The sequence below is a fragment of the Cervus canadensis genome, chromosome 13 (assembly GCF_019320065.1).
Source record: "Cervus canadensis isolate Bull #8, Minnesota chromosome 13, ASM1932006v1, whole genome shotgun sequence".
Lineage (NCBI taxonomy): Eukaryota > Metazoa > Chordata > Mammalia > Artiodactyla > Cervidae > Cervus > Cervus canadensis.
In genome coordinates, this window is record NC_057398.1 from 48,563,866 (window position 1) to 48,588,948 (window position 25,083).

The 25,083-nt window shown below is 35.5% G+C and overlaps 1 protein-coding gene across 3 annotated transcripts in view; it reads right to left on the reverse strand.

Moving 5' to 3' along the window:
• The window catches only part of AHCTF1 (AT-hook containing transcription factor 1), an 83,782-nt gene that overhangs the window by 27,944 nt on the left and 30,755 nt on the right, over positions 1-25,083 (reverse strand). For all 3 annotated transcript variants that reach the window (XM_043484544.1, XM_043484543.1, XM_043484542.1), the window contains exons 9-23: positions 24,132-24,264; positions 23,846-24,027; positions 23,365-23,426; positions 22,413-22,541; positions 16,839-16,929; positions 15,878-15,967; positions 15,071-15,211; positions 14,309-14,413; positions 13,339-13,432; positions 11,779-11,902; positions 11,566-11,622; positions 10,530-10,676; positions 9,788-9,975; positions 632-776; positions 420-551 (exon numbers count right to left, since the gene is read on the reverse strand). In XM_043484544.1, the coding sequence (XP_043340479.1) occupies positions 420-551; positions 632-776; positions 9,788-9,975; positions 10,530-10,676; positions 11,566-11,622; positions 11,779-11,902; positions 13,339-13,432; positions 14,309-14,413; positions 15,071-15,211; positions 15,878-15,967; positions 16,839-16,929; positions 22,413-22,541; positions 23,365-23,426; positions 23,846-24,027; positions 24,132-24,264 (1,820 nt within the window). The remainder of the gene's footprint in view (positions 1-419; positions 552-631; positions 777-9,787; positions 9,976-10,529; positions 10,677-11,565; positions 11,623-11,778; positions 11,903-13,338; positions 13,433-14,308; positions 14,414-15,070; positions 15,212-15,877; positions 15,968-16,838; positions 16,930-22,412; positions 22,542-23,364; positions 23,427-23,845; positions 24,028-24,131; positions 24,265-25,083) is intronic.

The window sequence follows — 25,083 nt, forward strand, 5'->3', positions numbered from 1 at the left end:
TTACTAAGCAACATGTTCCATCACACACACCTCTGTGCATCCTCACAAAAGATACTGTCATTTTACAATTAAGGAAACCAAGGTTCAGAGTGTGTTCCAAGCACACAGAGCCAATGAACAATTAGTCCAACCCCTGAAGTCCATACTTTTTGCACTATTTATTTCCTACTGTTGTCCTCTACCAATTGCTATTTTCCCTGAGTGCGTAAAGCAGTTAGTCTGGCAAGACTGTGGGCAGATACCTAAACAGAAATAGCACATATAAAAAGAACTGGATAAGTAACAACACCCTGTTTGTCAATTCTGCTACAGAAAGTGAGGATTTTCTAAATTCAAGATTATACAAAGCTCTTATATAATGAAGTCATCTGTTTTCCCTATTTTCTTGTCCCCCCGTAATAAAACAAGTTCAACTGTACCATAAGATTAATCTTCAGAGTCTGGTTCAGCTTCAAGGCAGGAATATAATTGGCACGCTGCAAATGGTGAACTAAAAGGAATTCATGATTCTGAACACTTGCGCTGGACTGTAAAAATCTCACCAAACACTCCTAGAAAGAACAAAATAGATTTGTAAGCTACTAACTTATCCTGAATTTCCGGATGTAAGTTTACACTGACAAATCATTACCTGCTCCGTGTCTGTGAACGGCAGCTTCAGTAAATCCTCCATTAAGCCCATCTCCTGACAGACTTCATATGTGTGCTTGAGCAGCTCCTCTATATTCAACCTATTAGAATGCTGTCGCAGTAAAGTCCAGGCCTCCACCATGCACCTGAAATCAATATTTATCAAAGTTTAGTTTTAGAAAAGCTATTTAAAATGTTCAAAACAAGGCATCCACCTGAAGAATCCCAAAGATACTTTGTGCGTGCATCTTAGTCGTGTCCGACTCTTTACAACCAACATGGACTGTAGCCTGCAAGGCTCCTCCGTCCGTGGGATTTCCCGGGCAAGAACATTGGAGTGAGCTGCCATTTTCTCCTCCAGGGGATCTTCCTGACCCAAGGATCAAACTCCTGTCTCCTGCACTGGCAGGTGAATTCTTTAGCAGTGAGCCATCTGGGAAGCCCCAAAAGGTACTATGTACATATTATTTAAAAGTACTTTAAAATTTTATTGAATACTAATCACTGTGAAGTAGTAAAGAAAATAAGGCATCTTTAAATACTTTATCATAAAATGTTGACTATTCCATGTAATTTATCGACTATTCCACCGAAAATAAAGAAACAGAATTGTTGTTTGGCTAGAGAATGGTTTTCAGTGTATGAGTTGTCTACTCTTGTGATCATGTGGGTGAATGGGAGCTGCAGCTCACTGTCGATGCCCAGCATTAGAGAATCACACTGCATATACTTAGCTTAGGAAAAGATGAAAATTCAAAGTATGGTTACTACTTCATTTATGCATACTGCCTTGTACCATTTTAAAGTTGAAAAAATTATAAGTTCAGGCATCGGAAGTCAGGAACCATCTGAAAAGAGTTCAAGAAGACAAAAATCTAATGCGATCTGGACAGAACTGAAATATTCAAGTGAGGTTCTTAAGAAAGTGACAGGGAGCATAAGACGAGTAGAAAAGAAAATGAGCAAAGACGCAGAGACAGAAACAGCATGCTGTGTTTACGGGAAAGTGGAGGACCTAGCTCAGTGAATCTTAGAAGATTCTGGCTTATCTACAGCAAGATCTGATTGGAGAACTTAGGTCAAATCAGATAGTTTTAGAAACAAGTGGGGCTGCTGAAACATCCTTCTGTGGGCAATAGGTCATTAAAAGAAGCAATGTTATCTCATGATACACTGATAAATAAAAATAAGCTTAAAACAACATGAATAATAAGAATTTCTAAAAATTAACCAATAAACAAAGCCTATAAACCTTTATGTATTTATATAAATAACAAAATGTCTTGAAAGACACACACTAAGATTAACAATGATTAGTTTCACATGTAGAATTTTTGGAAGGGCTGATAAGTGTCAAGGCAGAAGCAGGAGTAGAATAAAAAATGGCAAGTAGATAGGAATGATTTTCTAAAAAAAGTCATCATTCCTAATTTTAAGTGAATAGGTAATTGTGATTTTAATAGTCCAGTGGCTAAGACTCTGCATTTCCTGTGCAGGAGGCCCAGGTTCCATTCCTGGCTAGGGAAGTAGATCCCACATGCCACAACTAAGACCAGGCACAGCACCCCCTACCAAAAGCTTTAACTATAGTTTTTATTGAAATAATCACAAAAATTGAAACAACAACTTGTAAATAAATAACTGACATGCATAAAAAACACAGAATACATGAACGAAGTTACAGCAATTACTATTCATAATGAAAATGCATCTGAGGAAATTTTAGCAGCACTGTCCCAAACTTTCTGTAGATACAAAGTTTCTTGGGGAAGCAAATCCCACTGTTGGTAGTTCAGGACCCTAAGATTTTTATTGTTTGACTAGAATATTTTACATATTCTACAAAACTCATAAAAAACAATAGTGCAAATAAGTAAAACATTTAGGGGTATTACCTAAAAATCTACATCTGAAATTGCCTTGCATTCCTTTTTCTACCAGGACAGGCATGACAGTGTGGTTGTTATAACCTGAGTATCTAAGAGAGAGAGTTTTTTCCCCTAAATCAAAAATCTGGGAGTGTTAAAAATGAGCACACCATTTCTACAGAAAGAAAAATAGATAATAAAGATGAATGAACATCTAATCATTAATTTTAATATAAAGAAATAGATGAAGTGCGTATAATAAAATCTTGTATCTGTTAAATCTGATGTAGGATGGGTGTATAGAATTTTCATAGTACTATAGTACTATTTTACTTTTTCATATTCTGGAATCTTCTTACAAAATGCTTGAACCAAAATAAATTTCAGCTGCATCAAAAACTTAAATGATAAAACAAAAATCACAAAGTAGTAACAGAAACAGTGACAGGATTAAATAACATTGAAATAGAAGAGACAAAAAGTCATAAAACATTGGCAATTCTAACTTCATAAAATAACTCTTCATGAAAAAAAGAAGTCTCACTATTATTATAGTGAGACTAATCACATTACCATTTTCACCAACCAACTGGATAAATGTCTGTCTAAAGGGTATAACACAAAGTGAGACATACATGGAAGGCAATACGCCATTATCAAAATTAAAACTGCAAATATCCTTTCACCCAGTTGGAGAAGGAAATGGCAACCCACTCCAGTATTCTTGCCTGGAGAATTCCCTGGACGGAGGAGCCTGGTGGGCTACAGTCCATGGGGTCACAAGGAGTCGGACACAACTGAGTGACTAATGCTTACACTTTTCACCCAGTAATTCCACTCCCAGGATTTTACAAAATAAATTTGCACTTGTGTAAAATGGGTGGTTACTCATACATAGCAGTGTTTGAAATGGCATAAGACTAAAACCACCCAAATGTTCTCTAAGCGAAGGGAGTTAAACAAATACTGGTACATCCACATAATGAAATATCATGAATTAAAATAAGGAAGCTCTTTATGTACTATCAGGAAATGAATTCCAAACTAAATTACTTTTAAAAATATACTGCAGATGGATGACAGCATGTATTTTTTAAAGCAGGGGAGGGGTGGCAACGACATACATGTGCATTTGTTCAGTATGTCCCAGAATGTCTTAGGGAAGATACACTAGAGATTATTAACACTGTTTGGGTACTGTGAGGAAGCTTAGGAGGCTGGGAATTTATTGTGTATCCTAATTTTAGAAAAAAGCATGTAAATATCTTACTATTCAAAAAACAAAAAGAACCATATTCTTGCCCCTCTTCTCCCAGACTACATACATATAGGCTTCCCTGGTGACTCAGATGGTAGATAATCTGCCCAGAATGCGGGAGACCTGGGTTCAATCCCTGGATTGGGAAGATCACCTGGAGAAGCAGACAGACACCCATTCCTGTATTCTGGCCTGGAGAATTCCATGGACAGAGGAGCCTGACAGGCGACAGTCCATGCGGTCGCACATATATAAAATATTATATATATGCTATATATAATGTGTGTATATATATATATATATATAAACCACACACACACATATATATACTTATTTGGCTGCATTAGGTCTTAGTTACAGCACACAGGATCTTCCCTGTGTCATGTGAGATCTTCACAGCTCACAGATTCTCTAGTTGCCGCCCAAGGGGTTAGTTGCTCTGATGCATGTGGGATCTTTACTCCCATACCAAGGATCAAACCCATGTCCCCTGCACTACAAGGCAGATTTTTTAACCACTGGACCATCAGAGAAGTCCCTGGATATGTTTCAAGTTTTCCACTTTAAAGTATGATATCCACTCCCAGTGAGCAGATATATTAATAAGATTAATTTATTTATGACTTATCAAAAACTAATCTAATAACAGTAAGCATACCTGAAAGCAAAAGACAAATGATAGTATATTTTTCTCAGTTTCTCCCACAGCAGGAGAAGGCATAGTTACCTCCAACTTCAAGAAACTGATGCTCTATTTTGGGCCAACACTTAAACATAAATTTTAAAACAAGTAACTCTCATATGCCCACTACTCTCCTGCTCCCCATGGCAGGAAGGCATGATGCCAACAAAAGCAGTAAGAAAATCACTTCAATTGATAAAAGGCTAAAACTAGCATGCTAACAGTAAAGTTAAGAAATGTATGGGGGTTCTTGGCAACACAGCAAGAAGACAGCCTTAGCAACACTCCTGTGACAGGCTCTAAAAATGATAAATCAAATATAAACAGTCTTTTGAAATGGATCATGGAGATCACAATGAAAAAAAAAATTCAGAAATGTAAACAAGCAACTACTAATTTCCAGTCATTAGTGTAAAAGTTAAAATATTAGGAAAAGATGAATCATAAATAACAGAAAGTTGTAGCTATATTAACAATTACTCATTATTCTACAATAAGAGGTTAAAGTCATTAAAAAATACCAATTTTAAACTCTTATGTACCTAATACTGTATTCAAAATACAAAAAGTTAGCAGTATTACAAGAAATAGACATATATGTACTACAGGAGGCAACATGCAAACATTTTTCATTTTTTTTCGTTTATTTTTTGGGTGCGCTGCAAGGCATGCAGGATCTTAGTTTCCCAACTAGGGATTGAAGCTAACTCCCTGTCGTGGAAGTGAGGAGTCTTAACCACTAAACCACCGAGAAGTCCAGCAAACCTTCCTTCAGTCACTTGAGTTCAGTCACTCAGTCATGTCCGACTCTTTGCGACCCCATGGACAGCAGCACGCCAGGCTTCCCTATCCATCACCAATTTCCAGAGCTTGCTCAAACTCATGTCTATTGCGTCAGTAATGCCATCTAACCATCTAGTCCTCTGTTGTCCACTTCTTCTCCTGCCTTCAATCTTTCCCAGCATCAAGGTCTCTTCCAATGAGTCAGTTCTTTGCATCAGGTGGCCAAAGTATTGGAGTTTGAGTTTCAGCATCAGTCCTTTCAATGAGTATTCTGGACTGATTTCCTTTTAGGATTGACTGGTTGGATCTCCCTGCAGTCCAAGGGACCCTCAAATCTTCTCTAATACCATAGTTCAAAAGCATCAATTCCTTGGCGCTCAGATTTCTTTATAGTCTAATGCTCACATTCATACATGACTACTGGAAAAACCATAGCTTTGACTAGATGGACCTTTGTTGGCAAAGTAATGCCTTTGCTTTTTAATATGCTGTCTAGGTTGGTCATAACTTTTCTTCCAAAGAGCAAGCATCTTTTTCCTTCATGGCTGCAGTCACCATCTGCAGTGACTTTGGAGACCCCCAAAATAAAGTCTACCACTATTTCCATTGTTTCCTCATCTATTTGCCATGAAGTGATGGGACCGGATGCCATGATCTTAGTTTTCTCAATGTTGAGTTTTAAGCCAACTTTCCCACTCTCCTCTTTCACCTTCATCAAGAGGCTCTTTAGTTCTTCACTTTCTGCCATAAGGGTGGTGTCATCTGCATACCTGAGGTTATTGATATTTCTCCCAGCAATCTTGATTCCAGTTTGTGCCTCATCCAGCCCAGCATTTCTCATGATGTACTCTGCATAGAAGTTAAACAAGCAGGGTGACAATATACAGCCTTGATGTACTCCTTTTCCTATTTGGAACCAGCCTGTTGTTCCATGTCCAGGTCTAACTGTTGCTTCCTGACCGGCATAAAATTTCTCAAGAGGCAGGTCAGGTGGTTTGGTATTCCCACCTCTTTCAGAATTTTCCACAGTTTATTGTGATCCACACAGTCAAAGGCTTTGGCATAATCAATAAAGCAGAAATTGATGTTTTTCTGGAACTCTCTCACTTTTTCGATGATCCAGAGGATGTTGGCAATTTGATCTCTGATTCCTCTGCCTTTTCTAAAACCAGCTTGAACATCTGGAAGTTCACAGTTCACGTATTGCTGAAGCCTGTCTTGGAGAATTTTGAGCATTACTTTGCTAGCATGTGAAATGAGTGCAATTTTGCAGTTGTTTGAGCATTCTTTGGCATATCCATGAAAACTGACCTTTTCCAGTCCTGTCGCCACTGCTGAGTGTTCCAAATTTGCTGGCATATTGAGTGAAGCACTTTCATAGCATTATCTTTTAGGATTTGAAATAGCTCAACTGGAATTCCATCACCTCCACTAGCTTTGTTTGTAGTGATGCTTCCTAAGGCCCACTTGATTTCACATTCCAGGATATCTGGCTCTAGGTGAGTGATCACACCATCGTGATTAACTGGGTCATGAAGATCTTTTTTGTACAGTTCTTCTGTGTATTCTTGCCACCTCTTCTTAATATCTTCTGCTTCTGTTAGGTCCATACTGTTTCTGTCCTTTATTGAGCCCATCTTTGCATGAAGTGCTCCCTTGGTATCTCTAGTTTTCTTGAAGAGATCTCTAGTCTTTCCCATTCCATTGTTTTTCTCTATTTCTTTGCATTGATCGCTGAGGAAGGCTTTCTTATCTCTCCTTGCTATTCTTTGGAACTCTGCATTCAAATGAGCATATCTTTCCTTTTCTCCTTTGCTTTTGGCTTCTCTTCTTTTCACAGTTATTTGTAAGGCTTCCTCAGACAGCCATTTTGCTTTTTTGCATTTCTTTTTCTTGGGGATGGTCTTGCTCTCTATCTCCTGTACAATGTCATGAACCTCCGTCCATAGTTCATCAGGCACTCTATCAGATCTAGTCCCTTAAATCTATTTGTCACTTCCACTGTATAATAATAAGGGGATTTGATTTAGGTCATACCTGAATGATCTAGTGGTCTCCCCTCCTTTGTTCAATTTAAGTCTGAATTTGGCAATGAATAAGGAGTTCATGATCTGAGCCACAGTTGGCTCCCAGTCTTGGTTTTGCTGACTGTATAGAGCTTCTCCATCTTTGGCTGCAAAGAATATAATCAATCTGATTTCGGTGTTGGCATCTGATGTCCATGTGTAGATCATATTATTCAGTCACAGTGCAATTAAGAGAGAAAAGAATTTTTTAAACCCGTATTTGTATATTAAAGGTTCTAAGTAATTAATAAGGAAATTAAAAAATCAAAATGAAAATTAAAAATACTTAGAAAAAAATAATAAAAATTATGGGATGATGCCAAAGTAATATGCAGAACATTCAGATTTATATTTTTATGTTAGTAAAGATAAAAGGTTGAAAATGAGAAACCAACTTGAGTTAAAAAGTACGGCAGAATAAAACCCACAGAAAGTGGAAAGAATAAAGATAATGATTACGCCTAAACAAAAAGGTTTTCCAGTTCTATTGTACTTCTATTTTACCAAGACCGAATATGTGATGTTAAGAGCTGAAAATCAAAACTGTTACTTTGAGGCTATCGTGTACTGTGCATCACGATTACTTTTAGGTAAACCTATTTGCCATAACTGTGATGGTATGTCCATAAAGGAAGCTCATATAACTGAAAAGCTACCAGCAGAAAGGTTTCACAGAAAGAGAAATATGGTCTTAATAAAGAAGAGGTGGTAGAGGATATAGGCAGGAGTTAGGCCAGAAAGTTAAACAAATGATGCAATGATGGTTAATTCAAGAAGGCTCCATCTACCAGCCTTTACTGGGCCTTCCCTGGCGGCTCAGACCATAAAGAATCCACCTGCAATGCGGGAGACCGAGGTTCGATCCGTGGGTTAGGAAGATCCCCTGGAGAAGGGAAAGGCTACCCACTCCAGTATTCTTGCCTGGAGAGTCCTTCAGGCCCCTTCCATGGACAGAGGAGCCTGCCAGGCTACAGTCCATGAGGTTGCAAAGAGTCAGACACAACTGAGCAACCTTCACTTTCATCACCATTTACTAATGATTTACTACTTGCAACTGTAATAGTGCTCATGCCATTTAACTAAACCTCAAAATGTTGCAAAGCGGTCATTATTAACCCAGGAGGAAACCTGGGCTCAGAAAGGACAATTTAACTGCTTCTGATCATATTTCAGAATGTAGCAGAGTTCAGGTATAAATTCAGATCTATCTGAGTCTAAAGACCGTCAACTGTTACAATCAGTAATTATTCCAATGTTCTCATTTTAAAATGTAGATTAATTAATAAGCAGTATCATTATTAATATAAATTCACACAACAGCTAGAAAACCAAACACCTCAGTAAGTATTTTAAACATTTACTGAATTTGAAAACATGCTATCTCACAAATGGCATTCTGAGTGGTCCTGTTTTAACTTTTGCACTTCCTGTAAAGGACACTTAATGATGCTATTTTTCTGGAGACTAGATAACCGAGACTTTACTGTACTTGAGAAATACAATTTTGAAACTACATTATATAAAGGCTGCATTATTGTAAACATTATCAAGTACTAGAACTCTTTAACCCATTTATCAAACATTTATGTTCTTTAGCTTCTTTAACTTTTTGTTCTTATATTCATTCTTGATTTATTCAGCTAAGCCAAATACTTTTGCTAACCAAAATTATTTCAACAAATATTTTAGCAGTTCATTACTTTTGAGGACAATGTAAGTCTCAATGTCTAACAAGTCTATTATTAAATTGCAGATCTGTCTGAAATGTAAAGATTCAATCCTCTCTCCTCAGAGCTGTAATTCATAAATGACAATCTGGGGTGAATAAAGTGGCCAATTTTTAAATATATAAAGAAAATATAAAATGACTCAACCAATAAGATTCAATAAAAAACCAGTATGAATTAAATAAAAATAGTTACAATCTAAGAAATTCCAGTCCCAAACAAGTTTCCCAACTACTTAGGTATTAAGAAAACCCAATAACCAGACCACTATATTTCCAATCATGCCATTTAATTGTCAGTTAGTATATACATGACAAATATAATTATTATAGCAACTGGGTATTGCTATAATGCAACAACAAAATTAAAGAACTGCAACACCCAAGCAAGACTAACAAAAATATCAAGAGTACCATCACTGGAATATACCGTCAAAGAATATAATTTATCAACTTAGCATAAACTTCATTCTTTCTCTATTTCTGGCTGCTCCTCAGCATAATCAAACCTCAACTGTCCACGTAGAAAACTGTCAATACTGCCAGGTAGAAACCGACATAATTTTTAAACCTCAGTCTAATTCCCCTTTTACTCATTACTTCTTTTATTCATCTTATTCTAGGTAAAAGGTGCTTTACTTTCTTCTCAATGATGAAAGATGAAGAATACCGTGCAATGCAACCAAATCAAAATATATATTACTCTATTTCATCAGTTCCATTTTATCAATACATGGCCAAGAGTTCGACTATACTTTCAAAATTGGTACTTACCTATTAAAAAGCAAAACAGTGAGGTGAAGGATAACATCTCTACCACTGGACACTGTTGGCTTCATTGTCTGAATATATCTGAGGGCTTGTCTGTGCTCACCCTGACTCATGAAGGCTTCAATAATCTTTGAATGTTGCCATGACACAGGTTTTGCAGTAGCTGGGTGAAACAGAAGATCCAAACCACTCTGCAAAAATGACAATAAAAATTGGTAAATTAAATATAATGCTTTGCACTTTGGGAAAAAAAAGGCAATATACTAAACCTACGCAAATTAAAATAAAACCAGTTTAAATATATCTGAAAATATCTACTTTAATCTACTGTATATTTTATTTTAAGTAAAAGCCTTATCAAAAGCCTCATACTTTTGAGATCTTGTCAAGTGAGTATATAAAATCTTTCCATCACCAATTTCATAAATCAATGTCAAATTCTGGCTTCTCTGGTTCACCCAACACACCAAATATATCTGTAACATAAAAATCACTATATTTGCACTACTGGTAATTGTTTGTATGTTTCATTCTTTAGACAATTAGGCTCTTGGGGTTCCAAACTATTTTATCTTTGTATATTCTTATTGCTTGAAATGGTGCTTGGTTAAGGTACTGATTAAACTCAATCCTTAAAATACCTCTGGAGGTAGACTGTGTCATATCTTTAATATTAAATGTATTTTTCCTAAAATTCTAATAGTTTACAATAGCTTAACATTCTAAATGAACTATACAGACTTACCTCATAGTCATTATGATCTATTAGCCAAAACCCTTGAATAAGTTTAACCTGGCCCCAAGAAATGGCAAAGGCAGTTGGAAATGATTCAATGGAAGTATCCGTTTTGTTTGGAAAGGAATACATAATATCAAGTAGCAAATAAATAGTCTTAAAAAAAAAAAGAGGATTAAGGACAATAAACAAAAAGGAAAACTCCTACATATATATCTGCAATAGGTAACAACAGAAGATATCAGAAAAAAAGGCTTAAGACAGTTTTATTAAATGTGGGTACAGCCAACCCCACAACCAACTTCATTCATTCTCTATTAAGTACCACCACAAAGGTACTTTGTCCCCTGGAGGAAGAAATGGCAGCCCATTCCAGTACTCTTGCCTAGAGAATCCCCATGGACAGAGGAGCCTGGTGGGCTACAGTTCACAGGGTCACACACGACTGAAGCAACTTAGCACACAGGCACCACGAGATGAACTAAAGCATACTTTCTTCATGAAGTTAGCAGATTAACAAATTTAAGAAACAAAGCCAAAGATGAAATTCCAGTTATCCAGCAAACCCTGGCAGTTTAACCAAACACATTATTTATTTTATAAATTATGAATAAAACTATGCATTTTGACTAAGAAATAGACATTAGTACAAAAATCTTATTTAAGAGACCATAAGGCCTAGGTAATTTAAGTTAATGCATTAATTAATGCATTCCCATTCAGCACATAAAATCTCATAGAGAATGACCACTTGCTAGCAATGTTCTAGAGCTGTCTTTAACTTCGGGAATGTCTTGGACACATTTGAGTCTGATGAAAGCCAAGAACTGTATCTCTAGAAAAATAAACATAAAAATTTTGCATAGTTTCAAGGTTAACAACAGACCATCTGAATCCAACCAACAGGTCCTAGATTAAGAATCTTTTCTTTAAAACAAATTCAAATGTGAAACTGAGATTGGATTAGATGCATAAGGGTCCTACTACTCTGACACTGTATGATTTTGGTAATATGTGAACTACTTGATAAAATTTTAAAGGATACAACAGAATGCTTGCTTGCTTCAGTAATGTTGTCTAGTAGGTATATGTCAAGTAACGCCTATTAAAAAAAAATTTAGTGCATTTTACATATTCATTCATTTATGCTCCCTGTTTTTCCCAAGCCCATGCCAGGTATGAAAAATCCAATTAAGCATTCCTCCCTCTCCCAGCCCAACTTTTGAGACTAAATGATATCCTGTTATTGCAAACCTACATGTAGACTAGTAGGAGGATATTTTCCTGTGCCTCCTTCATCCCGTTTCCACAACTTCTCTACTCGATCTCCTAACTGAGAAATCATTCCATCAATCATCAAGCAATCAGGGTTCCACTTCCCTCTGCAATAAGGGCAACATTAAGGATATTGAGCATTAGTGCTAATTATTATTATCAGAACAACCAGCACCAAACTCTTAAAAGTAACAATCTCAACTATCAAAGGCAGAAGAACTTTGAGGACAGGATCCCATCATGAGAAATCTGGACATCAAATAAAGTTAGTCAGATAAACCCTGAAGAAGCCTCAAGTTTGGTTATTAGCCAAGTCGGTTAGTGAAGGTCAGGTTCCAGGGGAGAAAGTGGTCTAGTCAGCAAAATGCTGTTTACTTTTTACCATCTTAAGCAAATTACCAAAGGGCATGACATCTCAGTATAGAGAAAGTAATACTGTAGTTCAAAGTCAAAAAGTTTTACTTTCAGTTTTATCACCTGGACTAGTTTTTAAACCTCATTAATTCCCTCCTAATACATATTATATATTATTGAACACACATGGGTGGTAAGCAGATACTGACCTTGTCTGTTTCCTCATCTAATATTAATAACAGTAGCAGTTACTACTTATTGGATGAAATTTTCTTGAATAAGGCATTGAAAGAAGTGCCTTGCATATATTTTATTTCATCTTTTCATTTACTTTATATCGACTTTATAATTTGTGACAAATAGGATTAGAAAGTTTATCCAACCTGCTCAAGGTCATACACTTAGGAAATAACAGATCTAAAAATTTTAAATACACCTTATACATTTCCCAAGTCCATGCTCACTATCCTAGATTAGTTATTAGTTATTCTAATCTAATCCTAGATTAGATTCTGGATCCTCTAACTATGCATAACTTTGTACAGGTTTCCAAGTGATTCTGACAACAAACCTGAAATCAAGGTTTGTGAATAATTGCTCTAAATGTTATAAGCCACTCTACAATTCTGTCATTCCAACTTGAGGAAGAAGGCTATTTATAACTCCAAGGTAGAATCAAGGCTGTAAAACATTACTCTTTTTTCTTTTATTACTTTTATATCTTTATTTCAAAGGACCCAACTACATATGTATTTAAGCGGAAGGGGGAGCTTATACTTAAAGAAAAGAGAGATAAAGGCAATAAAGAAAAAAATGAAGTGCTGAAATACAAATGTTAATGGAAAGAACGTAAAATAACTAACATGATATATTTTCGGCTTTAATAACAGTTGCTTCAAGTTTTCTTCTGAATAAGAATTCTCAGGAAAAAATGTATACTTATAGAATCTCCTCCAATAAATCAATCATGTGGTTAACAGATTTAGAAATAATAAATAGCTATATTCAAATTCCAAAATAAAGATGTAAACAGTAGGTCATGCTGGTGACAAATTCATATACTTTACTGAGAATGCCACCCCTTTAATCTTTTTTTTTTATAACATAATGAATTCTATTCTGAGAAAGCTTTGATTTCTTATACAGGTAACTTCTAAAATGGTTTTTGAAGGCTCTGGATGTACTATACCTTGATGAACGCTCACACTTCTGTCGACGACTGGTGTAGTAATTCTGAATTACGGGGTAGTTGTAGCATAACCTTGACAACTGCACAGCATCATCTAGATGTTTTATAAGAGTTGGAAGAAAAGCTAGTAATATTTCCAAAACACTCCCCATAAACTTAAGGTTACATAATTGATATTTTACTACAAATTTTATAATGTTCTTTAAATTGCAGGCTTCTTAAAGTAATAAAAGAACACTGCACACCCCTTTATTAACAGATGCATAAATGAGAAAACTGAGTGTCTCAAGAAAGTCTTGTAATAACAGGATGCCAGCTAAAGACCCTGGAAAAACTATTCTAGAAAATTATTTTACTCCCTTAGGCACAAATTATAATCTAAAAGTAAGCAAATTCACTATCTGTTCAAATAAAAAATCTAAGAGAATTATGAAAGAATAAGATCAACAGTAATTATGCACAGTGGCAGAAACACTTGTAAGTCTGTGAATCCTGGAAATACAAGAAGTTGGAGGCTTTTGTTCTACACAAATGTAGTAAAAGTCAAATTCTCTAATTCCTGGTATTAGCATGAATTTTTAGACAAAACGGGTAAGTAATTGATGGCAAAAAGTATTGGTTAATAACCATATTAAAAGAACCTTGAAGAGAAAAAGATGGAAAAATTAGATTTTAAACTCATACTTCTATGGATCTAAATTATAGCTGGTGATATCACTGAACCCATCTTCAGAAGCCATGTTTTGCCAAATATTCTTTTTTTCAACACAATAAACATGCACGCAACATCTGTATATCAGGCATGGGGTGAAGCACTGAAGGTACAAAGAGAAAACAAGAAAAGAAGGTAAGAATAAAAGAAAACACAAGAGAGGTGGTAGAAGAAAGGAAACCCCAACAATAGAACAAAAAAATTATAAAGATTTAAGAATGTTTCCATTAATATATATAGATTAAGGAAATATTTTACCTAAGCCCTCTGGTAAAAGCCCAGAATGAGAGAACCAAAGAACCACTTGTGCATATTGACAGATGAGCTGGGTAACCATATACTTATTGCTTAAATCTGTAAGACCTGTAAAGAATTGAAATCAGTTGTTTAGTTTTCAATTTATCAACCACAAATGAAAAATCAAGGCACTCTACAGTTTTCAAAAACAGTAACTACTTGGTGATTTTAAACAATATACATGTATTTTTAAACAAATTTAGCTTGAACAAATAATCTCCAAAATGCTAAACTAACTCACTGACTAAAATAGACATTTTAAGTAAATATGCTTCCATATTAGCTATGCTCCCATTTAGCTAATTTCAATAATCAGATTTATACATTAAAACAAGCTAGTACAGTATCATTAATACAGGCTGTTCAAATCAGGCCTTTATATGAAACTAGCTATTTTGTTTCAATGGAAAACCAGAGGAGAAAAATGATGAAGACCAACTCTATGCATAAAAACTTAAATATAATTAAAAAATCTGAAGTTCTACCACTAATACACTGCCTTAACAATCCTTAAATCCCCAATTTCCCAACCTTATTTAATCATGGACTCATGGTTCATCTTATAACATTCGTAGCTTTTCATTTGAAAAAACAAGGCAAGCATTTGAGAAATAATGGCCTCTTTGCCCAATAATCCATCTAATGCATAGGAAATATATTCTGTCCCAAAGTCAAGAAGCAAAAGTCAATGAAATATTCATTTACATAAGACAAGGAGCACACCTCTCTCAGTGATGTCGTGGGCCTCAGTTGCAAAACAGCTTAAGACTGTACTAAGATTGCTAAGAAGTAAATGGCACTGCTGGAGAGACTGAATAGTCTGTGGATCAATGAAACGACATGAACCATCAAATAACGGTGTACCTTTCAAGAATAAAAGACAACGTTAGTTTTGACACACTAAATCTTGACTTAATTAAAATAATAAATGCTAAATATCTCAAATTTCTTTAATCATAGAATCACTCTACATTATGAGATTTAAAAAGACAAGCTTCAAATGACAAATATCCTCAAGGAATATAGAAAGGACAGCTACAAATTCTACTTGTAAAAAATGCAGAATGAGGTGAGCACAGACAAAAGTGATATAGATTCAACTTCAGATTCACTAGAAATCAGTGCTATGTTGCTGTGTGATCATTATTTTATAAGAACTCTTTCTTCCACCTCCAGTCTTTGGAAAAGTGAGACACTGAAATTAATATAACTGCATGCTTGCTATAATATATTGTAGACTTGGCTGTCCTCTCATTTCAAGCTTAAGGTTGAGTTCACAAATGCATTTTTGTGCATTTTATATCAAAAGATATAATTCTGAAACTTGTTACTGTGAATATGCCTAACATGTTGCCAATTTAAACAATCTGTTGCAAAATCTTGATCAAAAAAATAATTTTGTCACTCTAATATAAAATGAAATAGTTTCTTTCTGGGACTTCTTCAGAGTTTGCAACTTCAAAATAATTAAAAATTTATTGTTATGTACTCAAAACATAAACCAAAATTAGTTTTTTATATAATACTTACATAGTCTGTCAAATTCCTCTTTTGTGAGAACCACTTTATTCCATGTCCATTCAAGAACAAAGCGTAAATTAGCAGCAGAATTTGGTTGTTCTTATTTGTAAATATGGAAGGGAAAAATGAAGAATGGTTACTAATTAAAAAAAAAACTAGAAACTTTTCAGTGAAGAAACCTGACAAAAACCACCCTAACCAAGTGAGCAACGTTAACATCAATATTAACATCTGTGCTCAGGGCGTCACATGAGGGAGCGCGTCAATTGACGTGATGCTGCTATGAAAAATGTAAAATCTAAATCTAATCATGAGGAAATACCAACAAATACAACCTGAGAGGCAGGCTACAAAATAATAGGGCCTTCAAAGACAAATGCTTAAGAAGAATTACACAATATTATGAGCGAGTAAAACAACATGAAAACTAAATACAAAATATATCCTGGACGGGATTCTGAACTCCCTCTCCCTAAAAATGTTACAAAGGACATTAGTGGGGCAATTAATGATATTCCAATAGAATCTGTAGATTAGATAATGGCATGTATCAATATTAATTTTCCTGATTTTTATAACTCCAAAGTGTTTTGTTAAGTGAATATCCTTGTTCTTAGAAGGAAACATATTGAAATACTTTGAATAAAGAAGCATGATGCCTTCAACTTTATTCTGATCAAATGGTCAAAAGAAAAACAATGCGTGTGTGTGAAGTGTTTGTTTGTAAAGAGAGTAATACACACAACTTGAATCCCCAGAGAATTTTTGAGTGATAAAGAGTCAACCCTAAAAGGTTACATACTGTCGGATTCCATTTATGAACACTTTTGAAATGATAAAATTATAGAAATAGACAATTGCATGTGAACCACAATCATCTCAAAATAAAGTTAACTGAACCCCCCCACCAGTAAATTGACAATTTTAAAACTACAATGTATTTTTTAATTGTTAAAAATCATAATCTTACCTTCTGTTATCCATCTTTTGATACACCCTGTCAAAAGTCCCAGAGAACTTGTCTGGATTGCTGCTGACAATATAGCTTCTAACTGTTCTTCCTAAACCATGTTTTTTTTTTAAAAAAAGAAAGGATATGTGATCAGAGACAGAGGTATCAAGTTCCAGTTCACAACACAAAATTTTAAAGGATTAAAAATCATTTTGATTCCCCAGGAGGGCTATACACAAATAAACAACAAGCACTGGTGATGGTGTAGAAAATCCTCATACACTGCTAACGGGAATGTTAAAATGAGACAGCCACTTAGGAAAACAGTCTGGTAGTTTCTCAAAATCTTAAATATAAAGTTATCATATGACCCAGCAGTTTCACACTTAGGTATACACCCAAGAGAACTGAAAAACAAACATCCACACAAAAACTGTATACGAAGCATTATTTCTAACAGCCAAAAAATGAAAACAACCAAAATGCCCTGAAACTGAAGAATGGATAAATAAAATGTAGTATATCATACAGTGGAATATTACACAGCCATAAAATGGGATGAAGTTCTGATATGTGCTGCAACATGGATAAATCTTGAAAACATTGTTCTAAGTCAAAGCAGTCAGTCACAAAAGGCCATATATTATTTGATTCTATTTATATAAAACATCAGTGGCAATCCATTCCAATATTCTTGCCTGGAGAATCCCACGGACAGAAGAGCCTGGCAGTCTACAGTCCATGGGGTTGCAAAGAGTCAGACACAACTGGAGCAACTAACATGCACACACAAACAACTGAAGTGACTGACACACACACAATATGTCTAGAGCAAATAAATCCACAAAGACAGGGTAGATTAGTGGTCACCAAAGACTGGAAGAAAGGAGAAAAAGGAATTGACTGGTATGGGGTTTGGAGAGAGGTGATAAAAATATTCTGAAATTGAAAGTTGTGACACTTGCACAACTCTATCCACTGAACTGAATTATAGGAATTAAATCTCAACAAAGTTGTTTCATTACACTTTATTTACAATTTATTTTACACTTTAAGAATCTATGAATTTCATTCATTACAACAAAGATTTTTTTAAAAAGGAATCACAGGAATAAATAGATGAGTTAAATAGATAAGGAATAAAGAGAGCTAAAATATGACAAAGATACCCCAAAACTACAGCATGATTCTAAATGGAGATTCAATAGAACAATTTACATTAAAATCAAGGACAAAACAAGGATGTCTGGTAGTGCCATTATTTTTCTATAATTTGTAGAGGTTCCACCAAATGGCATGAGAAAATAAAGTAATAAACTGGCGGGAGGGGTGCAGAAAGCCTATATTTGCTGATGACTGCATGCCTTAAAAATCTAAGAGATTTTAATCTAGCCAAGTATTAATAGCATCAAATGAATATACAAAAATCAACTCCATTTCTGAATGAATATGGGGAAAATGGTCTACTCATAAAAAATACTATAAAACATTTAGGGATAAAAATAGAAACTCACTAGAAAATAACCATTAACTCTTATGACAGATGTAAAAATAAACCCTAAATAAATGGAAAGATACAAATGCCAACTCTCCCCCAAATTAACATGTGAATATAATAAAATTCTCAAAAGAATTCCAACAGGAATACTGGATAAAACCATCTTATAATTAATAAAAAGAGTAAGTGCCAATGAATTTCTAAAAATTACAGATTAAAAAACAAGCAATAAATGCTGGAGAGGGTGTGGAGAAAAGGGAACCCTCTTACACTGTTGGTGGGAATGCAAACTAGTACAGCCGCTATGGAAAACAGTGTGGAGATTTCTTAAAAAACTGGAAATAGAACTGCCATATGACCCAGCAATCCCACTTCTGGGCATACACACCGAGGAAACCAGATCTGAAAGAGACACGTGCACCCCAATGTTCATCGCAGCACTGTTTATAATAGCCAGGACATGGAAGCAACCTAGATGCCCATCAGCAGATGAATGGATAAGGAAGCTGTGGTACATATACACCATGGAATATTACTCAGCCATTAAAAAGAATTCATTTGAACCAGTCCTAATGAGATGGATGAAGCTGGAGCCCATTATACAGAGTGAAGTAAGCCAGAAAGATAAAGAACATTACAGCATACTAACACATATATATGGAATTTAGAAAGGTGATAACGATAACCCTATATGCAAAACAGAAAAAGAGACACAGAAATACAGAACAGACTTTTGAACTCTGTGGGAGAATGTGAGGGTGGGATATTTCAAAAGAACAGCATGTATACTATCTATGGTGAAACAGATCACCAGCCCAGGTGGGATGCATGAGACAAGTGCTCGGGCCTGGTGCACTGGGAAGACCCAGAGGAATCGGGTGGAGAGGGAGGTGGGAGGGGGGATCGGGATTGGGAATACATGTAAATCCATGGCTGATTCATATCAATGTATGACAAAACCCACTGGAAAAAAAAAAAAAAAAAAAAAAAAAAACCAGGCTGCATTTCCAAGTATCAAAGCAATATATTAAAATGGTATAGAAATAGATAACTAGATTTATGAGATAAGATAAAAGCCCAGAAATAGAACCCAGTTGATACAGACATATAATATCAGATAAAGGCATTATTTTAGTAGCATGAGAAAAAAATATTTTGGGTCCTGTTTCACAAATGATATAACACAGCTAGACTAATAATCTGGGGGAAAAAGAACTGAACCTTTTTTTTTATTTGACACACAGAAAATGAGTTAGAGCCTTAAAGAAACATTAAGGTGTTAAATGTTAAATTTTAAGCCAGAGTCAGAGCTATAAAATGCATTTGACTATAAAAATATTACTTTGAATGTGGTAAGAGATATCATGAAACAGTGAAGAGTAAACAAAAGGGGTACTATCTGTAAGATTTATGACAGGATAAATATCTACATATTTTATAAAGAATTTCCATAAACAACCCAATTAGAGAAAAAGTAAAGCCTATCAATATGTAATTAACAAAACAAACCCTGAAAACAAATATATGTATACATGCTATCATTTTTTTAATTGTATATGGCAGGATAAAGAGATACAGGAAAGTACACATATCAGAAAGTCCACATACCATACGTACAACTAACAACTAATTACCAACTAGACACTGCAGAAACTGGTCCAAGTCTAGACTGAGAGTATTTCCCAGAAGCCCTGTCTCCTGCTACCCAATCAAAAGAAACTTGCAATCACTCCTCCCATCCTCCATGGTAACCACTCTAACATTTTGAAGGAATCTCTTCCTTGCCTCTTTTGTTTCACCTCTACCTAGCCATTACTAAACAATTCAGCTCAATTTGGTCTATTTTAGGGATAGGTTTTAAAAAGATACATGAAAAAAGTCAACAAAATGCCAATATTTGCATGCCTCCACATACTTCAATTTTCTAAATAGAAATTATTCATGTTTTATCTATGCAAGTGGAAAGAAACCAAGGACTGGATCACCAGATTCAAAATAATCACAAAAAGATATTGCTATTTGGCTAACATGGCTGAATGGTTGAATTACAGCTAATTTTTTCTTATTTAAAAAAACTTATTTATTTATATTTGGCTACAGGGTTCTTCGTTGCTGTGTGGGTTTTTCTCTAATCGCCACGAGTGGGAGCTACTCTAGTTGCGGTACTTGGGTTTCTCATTGCAGTGGCTTCTCTTGTTGCAGAGCATGGGCTCTGGGTGCGCAGACCTAGATATCCAGTCAGTTCCTCATCAACTACAGACAGGAAACATCTGGGGGTGGGCGGAAATTACAGAAAGTTCTAAAAAAACAAAACTTGAATTTGATATGTGCCAGCAACTACTGACATGCATGTATGTTGTATTAAGTACTTTAGGGATGATTTAAAGTACATAGGTAGGTGTGAACAGGTTATATGCAAATACCACGCCTTATTATATAAGTTAATTGAGCATCCTTCAATTTTGGTATCTATGGGCATCCAGGAACCAAACCCTCATGGGTACTGAGGGCTGACTGAACATGACGACATGGTCAATATTTGCTCAGTACAGTAGTACAAAAGGGAGGAGGGGAGAAAGGAAAAAAAAATCCTGATAATAGATTGACTATTTCTCTTATTTTCATGACATTAGGTATTAATTCCAACTGCAGGTGTAAATCGTCAGCAGCAATATTCACAATTCATCTGATATTTAAAAGGTTCCTTCCCTAACAATTCATTACGCTACATTCTGCAATTATTTAAATAACTTAATTCAAATATTATTTGAGGGGAAAGAGTTATTAAGACATTTTCTCTTTCTCAAGGAAAAACAACCTGGGGTTTGTTTACTTCCAGCAAATACCAAGAAGTTAAAATGTGAATTATAAGTTGTCATCAGACAACACTGTTTAAAAATGTCTCCTGACTGGTAAAATGTATTGTGACTCTAAAAACTGTGTGGATTTTATAATATTTTTATTTATGCATCTATTGGGAAATTAAGCCTGGCTTCCGGTGACTAAGTCTGACTCCTGTAACTGTCTTGTGTTTTGCAGAAACCTGGAATCTTCACTAATAGGCTTTCATAAGAGCAGTTTTTATAAAGCAGTGGTTCTCAAACCATCAGAAATCACACCAAGGGCTTATTAAAACAACTATGACCTCTACTCATGACATGCCTGGTGCATCCATGATGTGTCCTAGCCTATAGTTCAGTTCAGTCTCGCTCAGTCGTGTCCAGCTCTTTGTGACCCCATGGACTCAGCACACTAGGCTTCCCTGTCCATCACCACCTCCCGGTGTTTACGCAAACTCATGTCCGTTGAGTCGGTGATGCCATCCAACCATCTCATCCTCTGTCGTCCCCTTCTCCTGCCACCTTCAACCCTTCCCAGCATCAGGGTCTTTTCAAATGACCCAGTTCTTCCCATCAGGTGGCCAAAGTATTGGAGCTTCAGCTTCAGCATCAGTTCTTCTAATGAATATTCAGGACTGATTTCCTTTAGGATGGACTGGTTGGATCTCCTTGCTGTCCAAGGGACTCTCAAGAGTCTTTTTCAGTACTACAGTTCAAAAGCATCAATTCTTCGGTGCTCAGCTTTCTTTATAGTACAACTCTCACATCCATACATGACTACTGGAAAACCATAGCTTTGACTAGATGGACCTTTGTCAGTAAAATAATGTCTTTGCTTTTTAATATGCTGTCTAGGCTGGTCACAGCTTTTCTTCCAAGGAGCGAGAGTCTTTTAAATTAATGGCTGCAGTCACCATCTGCAGTGATTTTGGAGCCCAAGGAAATAAAGGCTCACTGTTTTCATTGTTTCCCTATCTATTTGCTACATAGTGATGGGACCAGATGCCATGATCTTTGTTTTTTGAATGCTGAGTTTTAAGTCAGCTTTTTTTCACTAGTCCACAGACCTGGTGTCAAGTTATACCTATGGGATCCTGGGGGATTTTAAGCCAAATCCAAGAACCACAGCTACTGACACGCAAAGGTGGAATTACATTACTTAACTTACTTTTTAAGAAATTATGTAATAGATTTTTGTTGTGATAGAAAGCTAATGACATGATCCAAAAGAAACAAGAGTTAAAAATCTCTCACCTGACTTAAACTGGAAGGTTGAATATCAATAAGTCTTGGTGAGAGAAGGCCAGCCACAAGACATCGATTATAACCATCAGGAATGACTTCATTGAGAGATGGTCCTGATTTCTTTAAAAAAGTCAAAGTCTATAACAGATTGATTAATAAGATATCAGTCAATAATTAATTCAAGCAATCAAATTTAAGAATAACTAATAAGCCCATTACCCTACTTTACACTTAACAACATGAAGAAAACTAAAAGGCAGTGACTGAAAACTGTGGAAGACCACATTTCTGCACTTCTTGCAAGGAAGAGAGGTAACCAGTGTCTGTCAGTCACAGATGCTACTCCCGATAATGGTATTTTAAATTGCTTATATAGAAGGTAACCCTGTTATCTTCTATAAAGCTGACAGATTTGGTAACAGATCTTAACAAACTTAATACACACAAAAGAAAAAACTTGCAGTTTATTCTTCTTGGTCTAATGCGAAAGAGATCTGATATGAAGTATAAATATGACATTCACCCATATCTAGCTGATTACCACTTTAAGGATATGCCACTTCATGTTTTCCTGAAAAGTATTTTCAATATAGAGTCTTCATCCACCCTGAGCCGGTCACTGTGCCACTGTGCTAGGTACCTTCTTTGCATTACTTCATTTACCCATAAGCTTTTTAAGAAGGAAGAGAATTAAGAGGGTGGATGAAAGTAAGGTACTGACTGACTTTTGCTTGGGGTTCAGGAACTAACATCCATATAAAGCTGCTATAAACACCCTAATACCTCTTCCTAGAAGGTTGCCATCAGTAACTGATGCTACTAGCTGTTATCTCATATACCCAGCAGAAGCTAACTTTTAAGATCAAAGAGTAGTTTATATAAGTAACACTAAAGTTTAAATCCATGATCTGACTTCAGCTCAGGAAGAAATACTCTGTCCAAATTGTTATTTCTTACTCACCTCCTTCTGAAAGCCAGTACATGTTACATGAACAACTCCTGAGTTTAACAAACAAGTGGCATCTAGAAAAAAAAAGAAAAAAAGATTTTAAAAATCCACTTACATGTTATATTTGGGATGGTATTAGTACAACAAAATTTATCCTAAGAACAGATTACTAGGCAAGGCATGGTATTACTACATACAATAAATTTTAAAATAATTTGTCCATGTATTTCAATCCTAACAAGACACCAAACCTTATCACAACTTCACTTAATATGAAACAGTTAATGTTTTACAGCAAATTCAAATGCTGATAATTTTTCTATAAAACATATAATCATTAAATTTCTTGTGTACATATATCAAGTTAACGTCGTAACTTATCCATACATGTTAATAATAAAGAGAAATGAATGATAATACACTACACACAGCACAAATATACATACTCTTACATATTATTTTTCTCAAAAAGTAATGTTAAATAAATACGTACCAAAATTATAAGTACTTGGGTTAAAAAACTGCTCAGGAGGTGGATATGAGGGAGGAACTCCTCGACTTAAACTTCTCTCATGTACTAATATATCCAAGATGTAATGTGGAGAAGTCCTACTTACAACAGCATCCAGTGACCACAATGCGAAATAAGAGCAATTATGCAGATATTCTCCTGATCTAAAAGAAATTTTATACAATGATTAAGTCAATAAACTACTACACATAAAAATTCCTATAAATATAAATACATACATATATAGACAGAGATAGAGACATCATACCTTAATGAATCTGGCATTTGTGCATGGTACCAACGATTTATGTCGAAAAGCCCCAAATATACAGAAGGCTTTCCCTGTCCATATATATTCACCTGCCAGGTAAAGACTGAAACACTGGTGTCAGGAGACAGAGCTAAAAGAAGAGATAATTTTTAAAAATAGAATAAATAATATCAAAATAAATACAACAAATAAAATTAGGAAGATTTTCCCATAAATTAAGAGGTTTAACTCATATCTGATTTGTTAAAACACATTTCTATCATTTATTCTGTAACAAGAGATTCATTCACTTCTGTCTTGACTGTTTTTCTATTTCAAGACCTTATTAAAATGTATTCATCAGAAAAAGAGTAACTTTGGCTTGGCTTCAGTTAACAGTTTGGCAACTTCAAGATGCTGTAAGGAGAAATCATAGAAAATGATTTGAATGAAAGTTCTCCCACAAATAAATCATTGCTAGTATGAGAGACTATGTGTGTGTGTGTGCACACACACGTGTGCAAGCTCAGTCATGTCTGACTCTTCCAACCACGTGGACTGTAGCCGGCCAGGCTCCTCTGTCCATGGGATTTCCCAGGCAAGAATACTGGAGTGAGTTGCCATTTCCTCCTCCAGGGGATCGTCCCAACCCAGGAATTGAACCCAGATCTCCTGTTTTGGCAGGAGGATTCTTTACCTCTGAGTCACCTGGGAAGCCCAGAGAATATTAATACTTAAAATGGATGCCTTTGCACTTTAGGGCTTAATTCTGTAGAAGACTTCTAGCTGAGAAGGATTGATCCAGCTATATGCTAAGGCAGGTGGTGGTAGGGGAGAGAGACAGGTACCCAAATGGTATGTGGAATGGAAAGATAGGAACAAAGATGAGAGACCAATAGGAGAAAGGAAAATAAAAATCCAAGACATAACTAATAGGAAATATAAAAAAGATATGAGTGGGGAGTAAGAG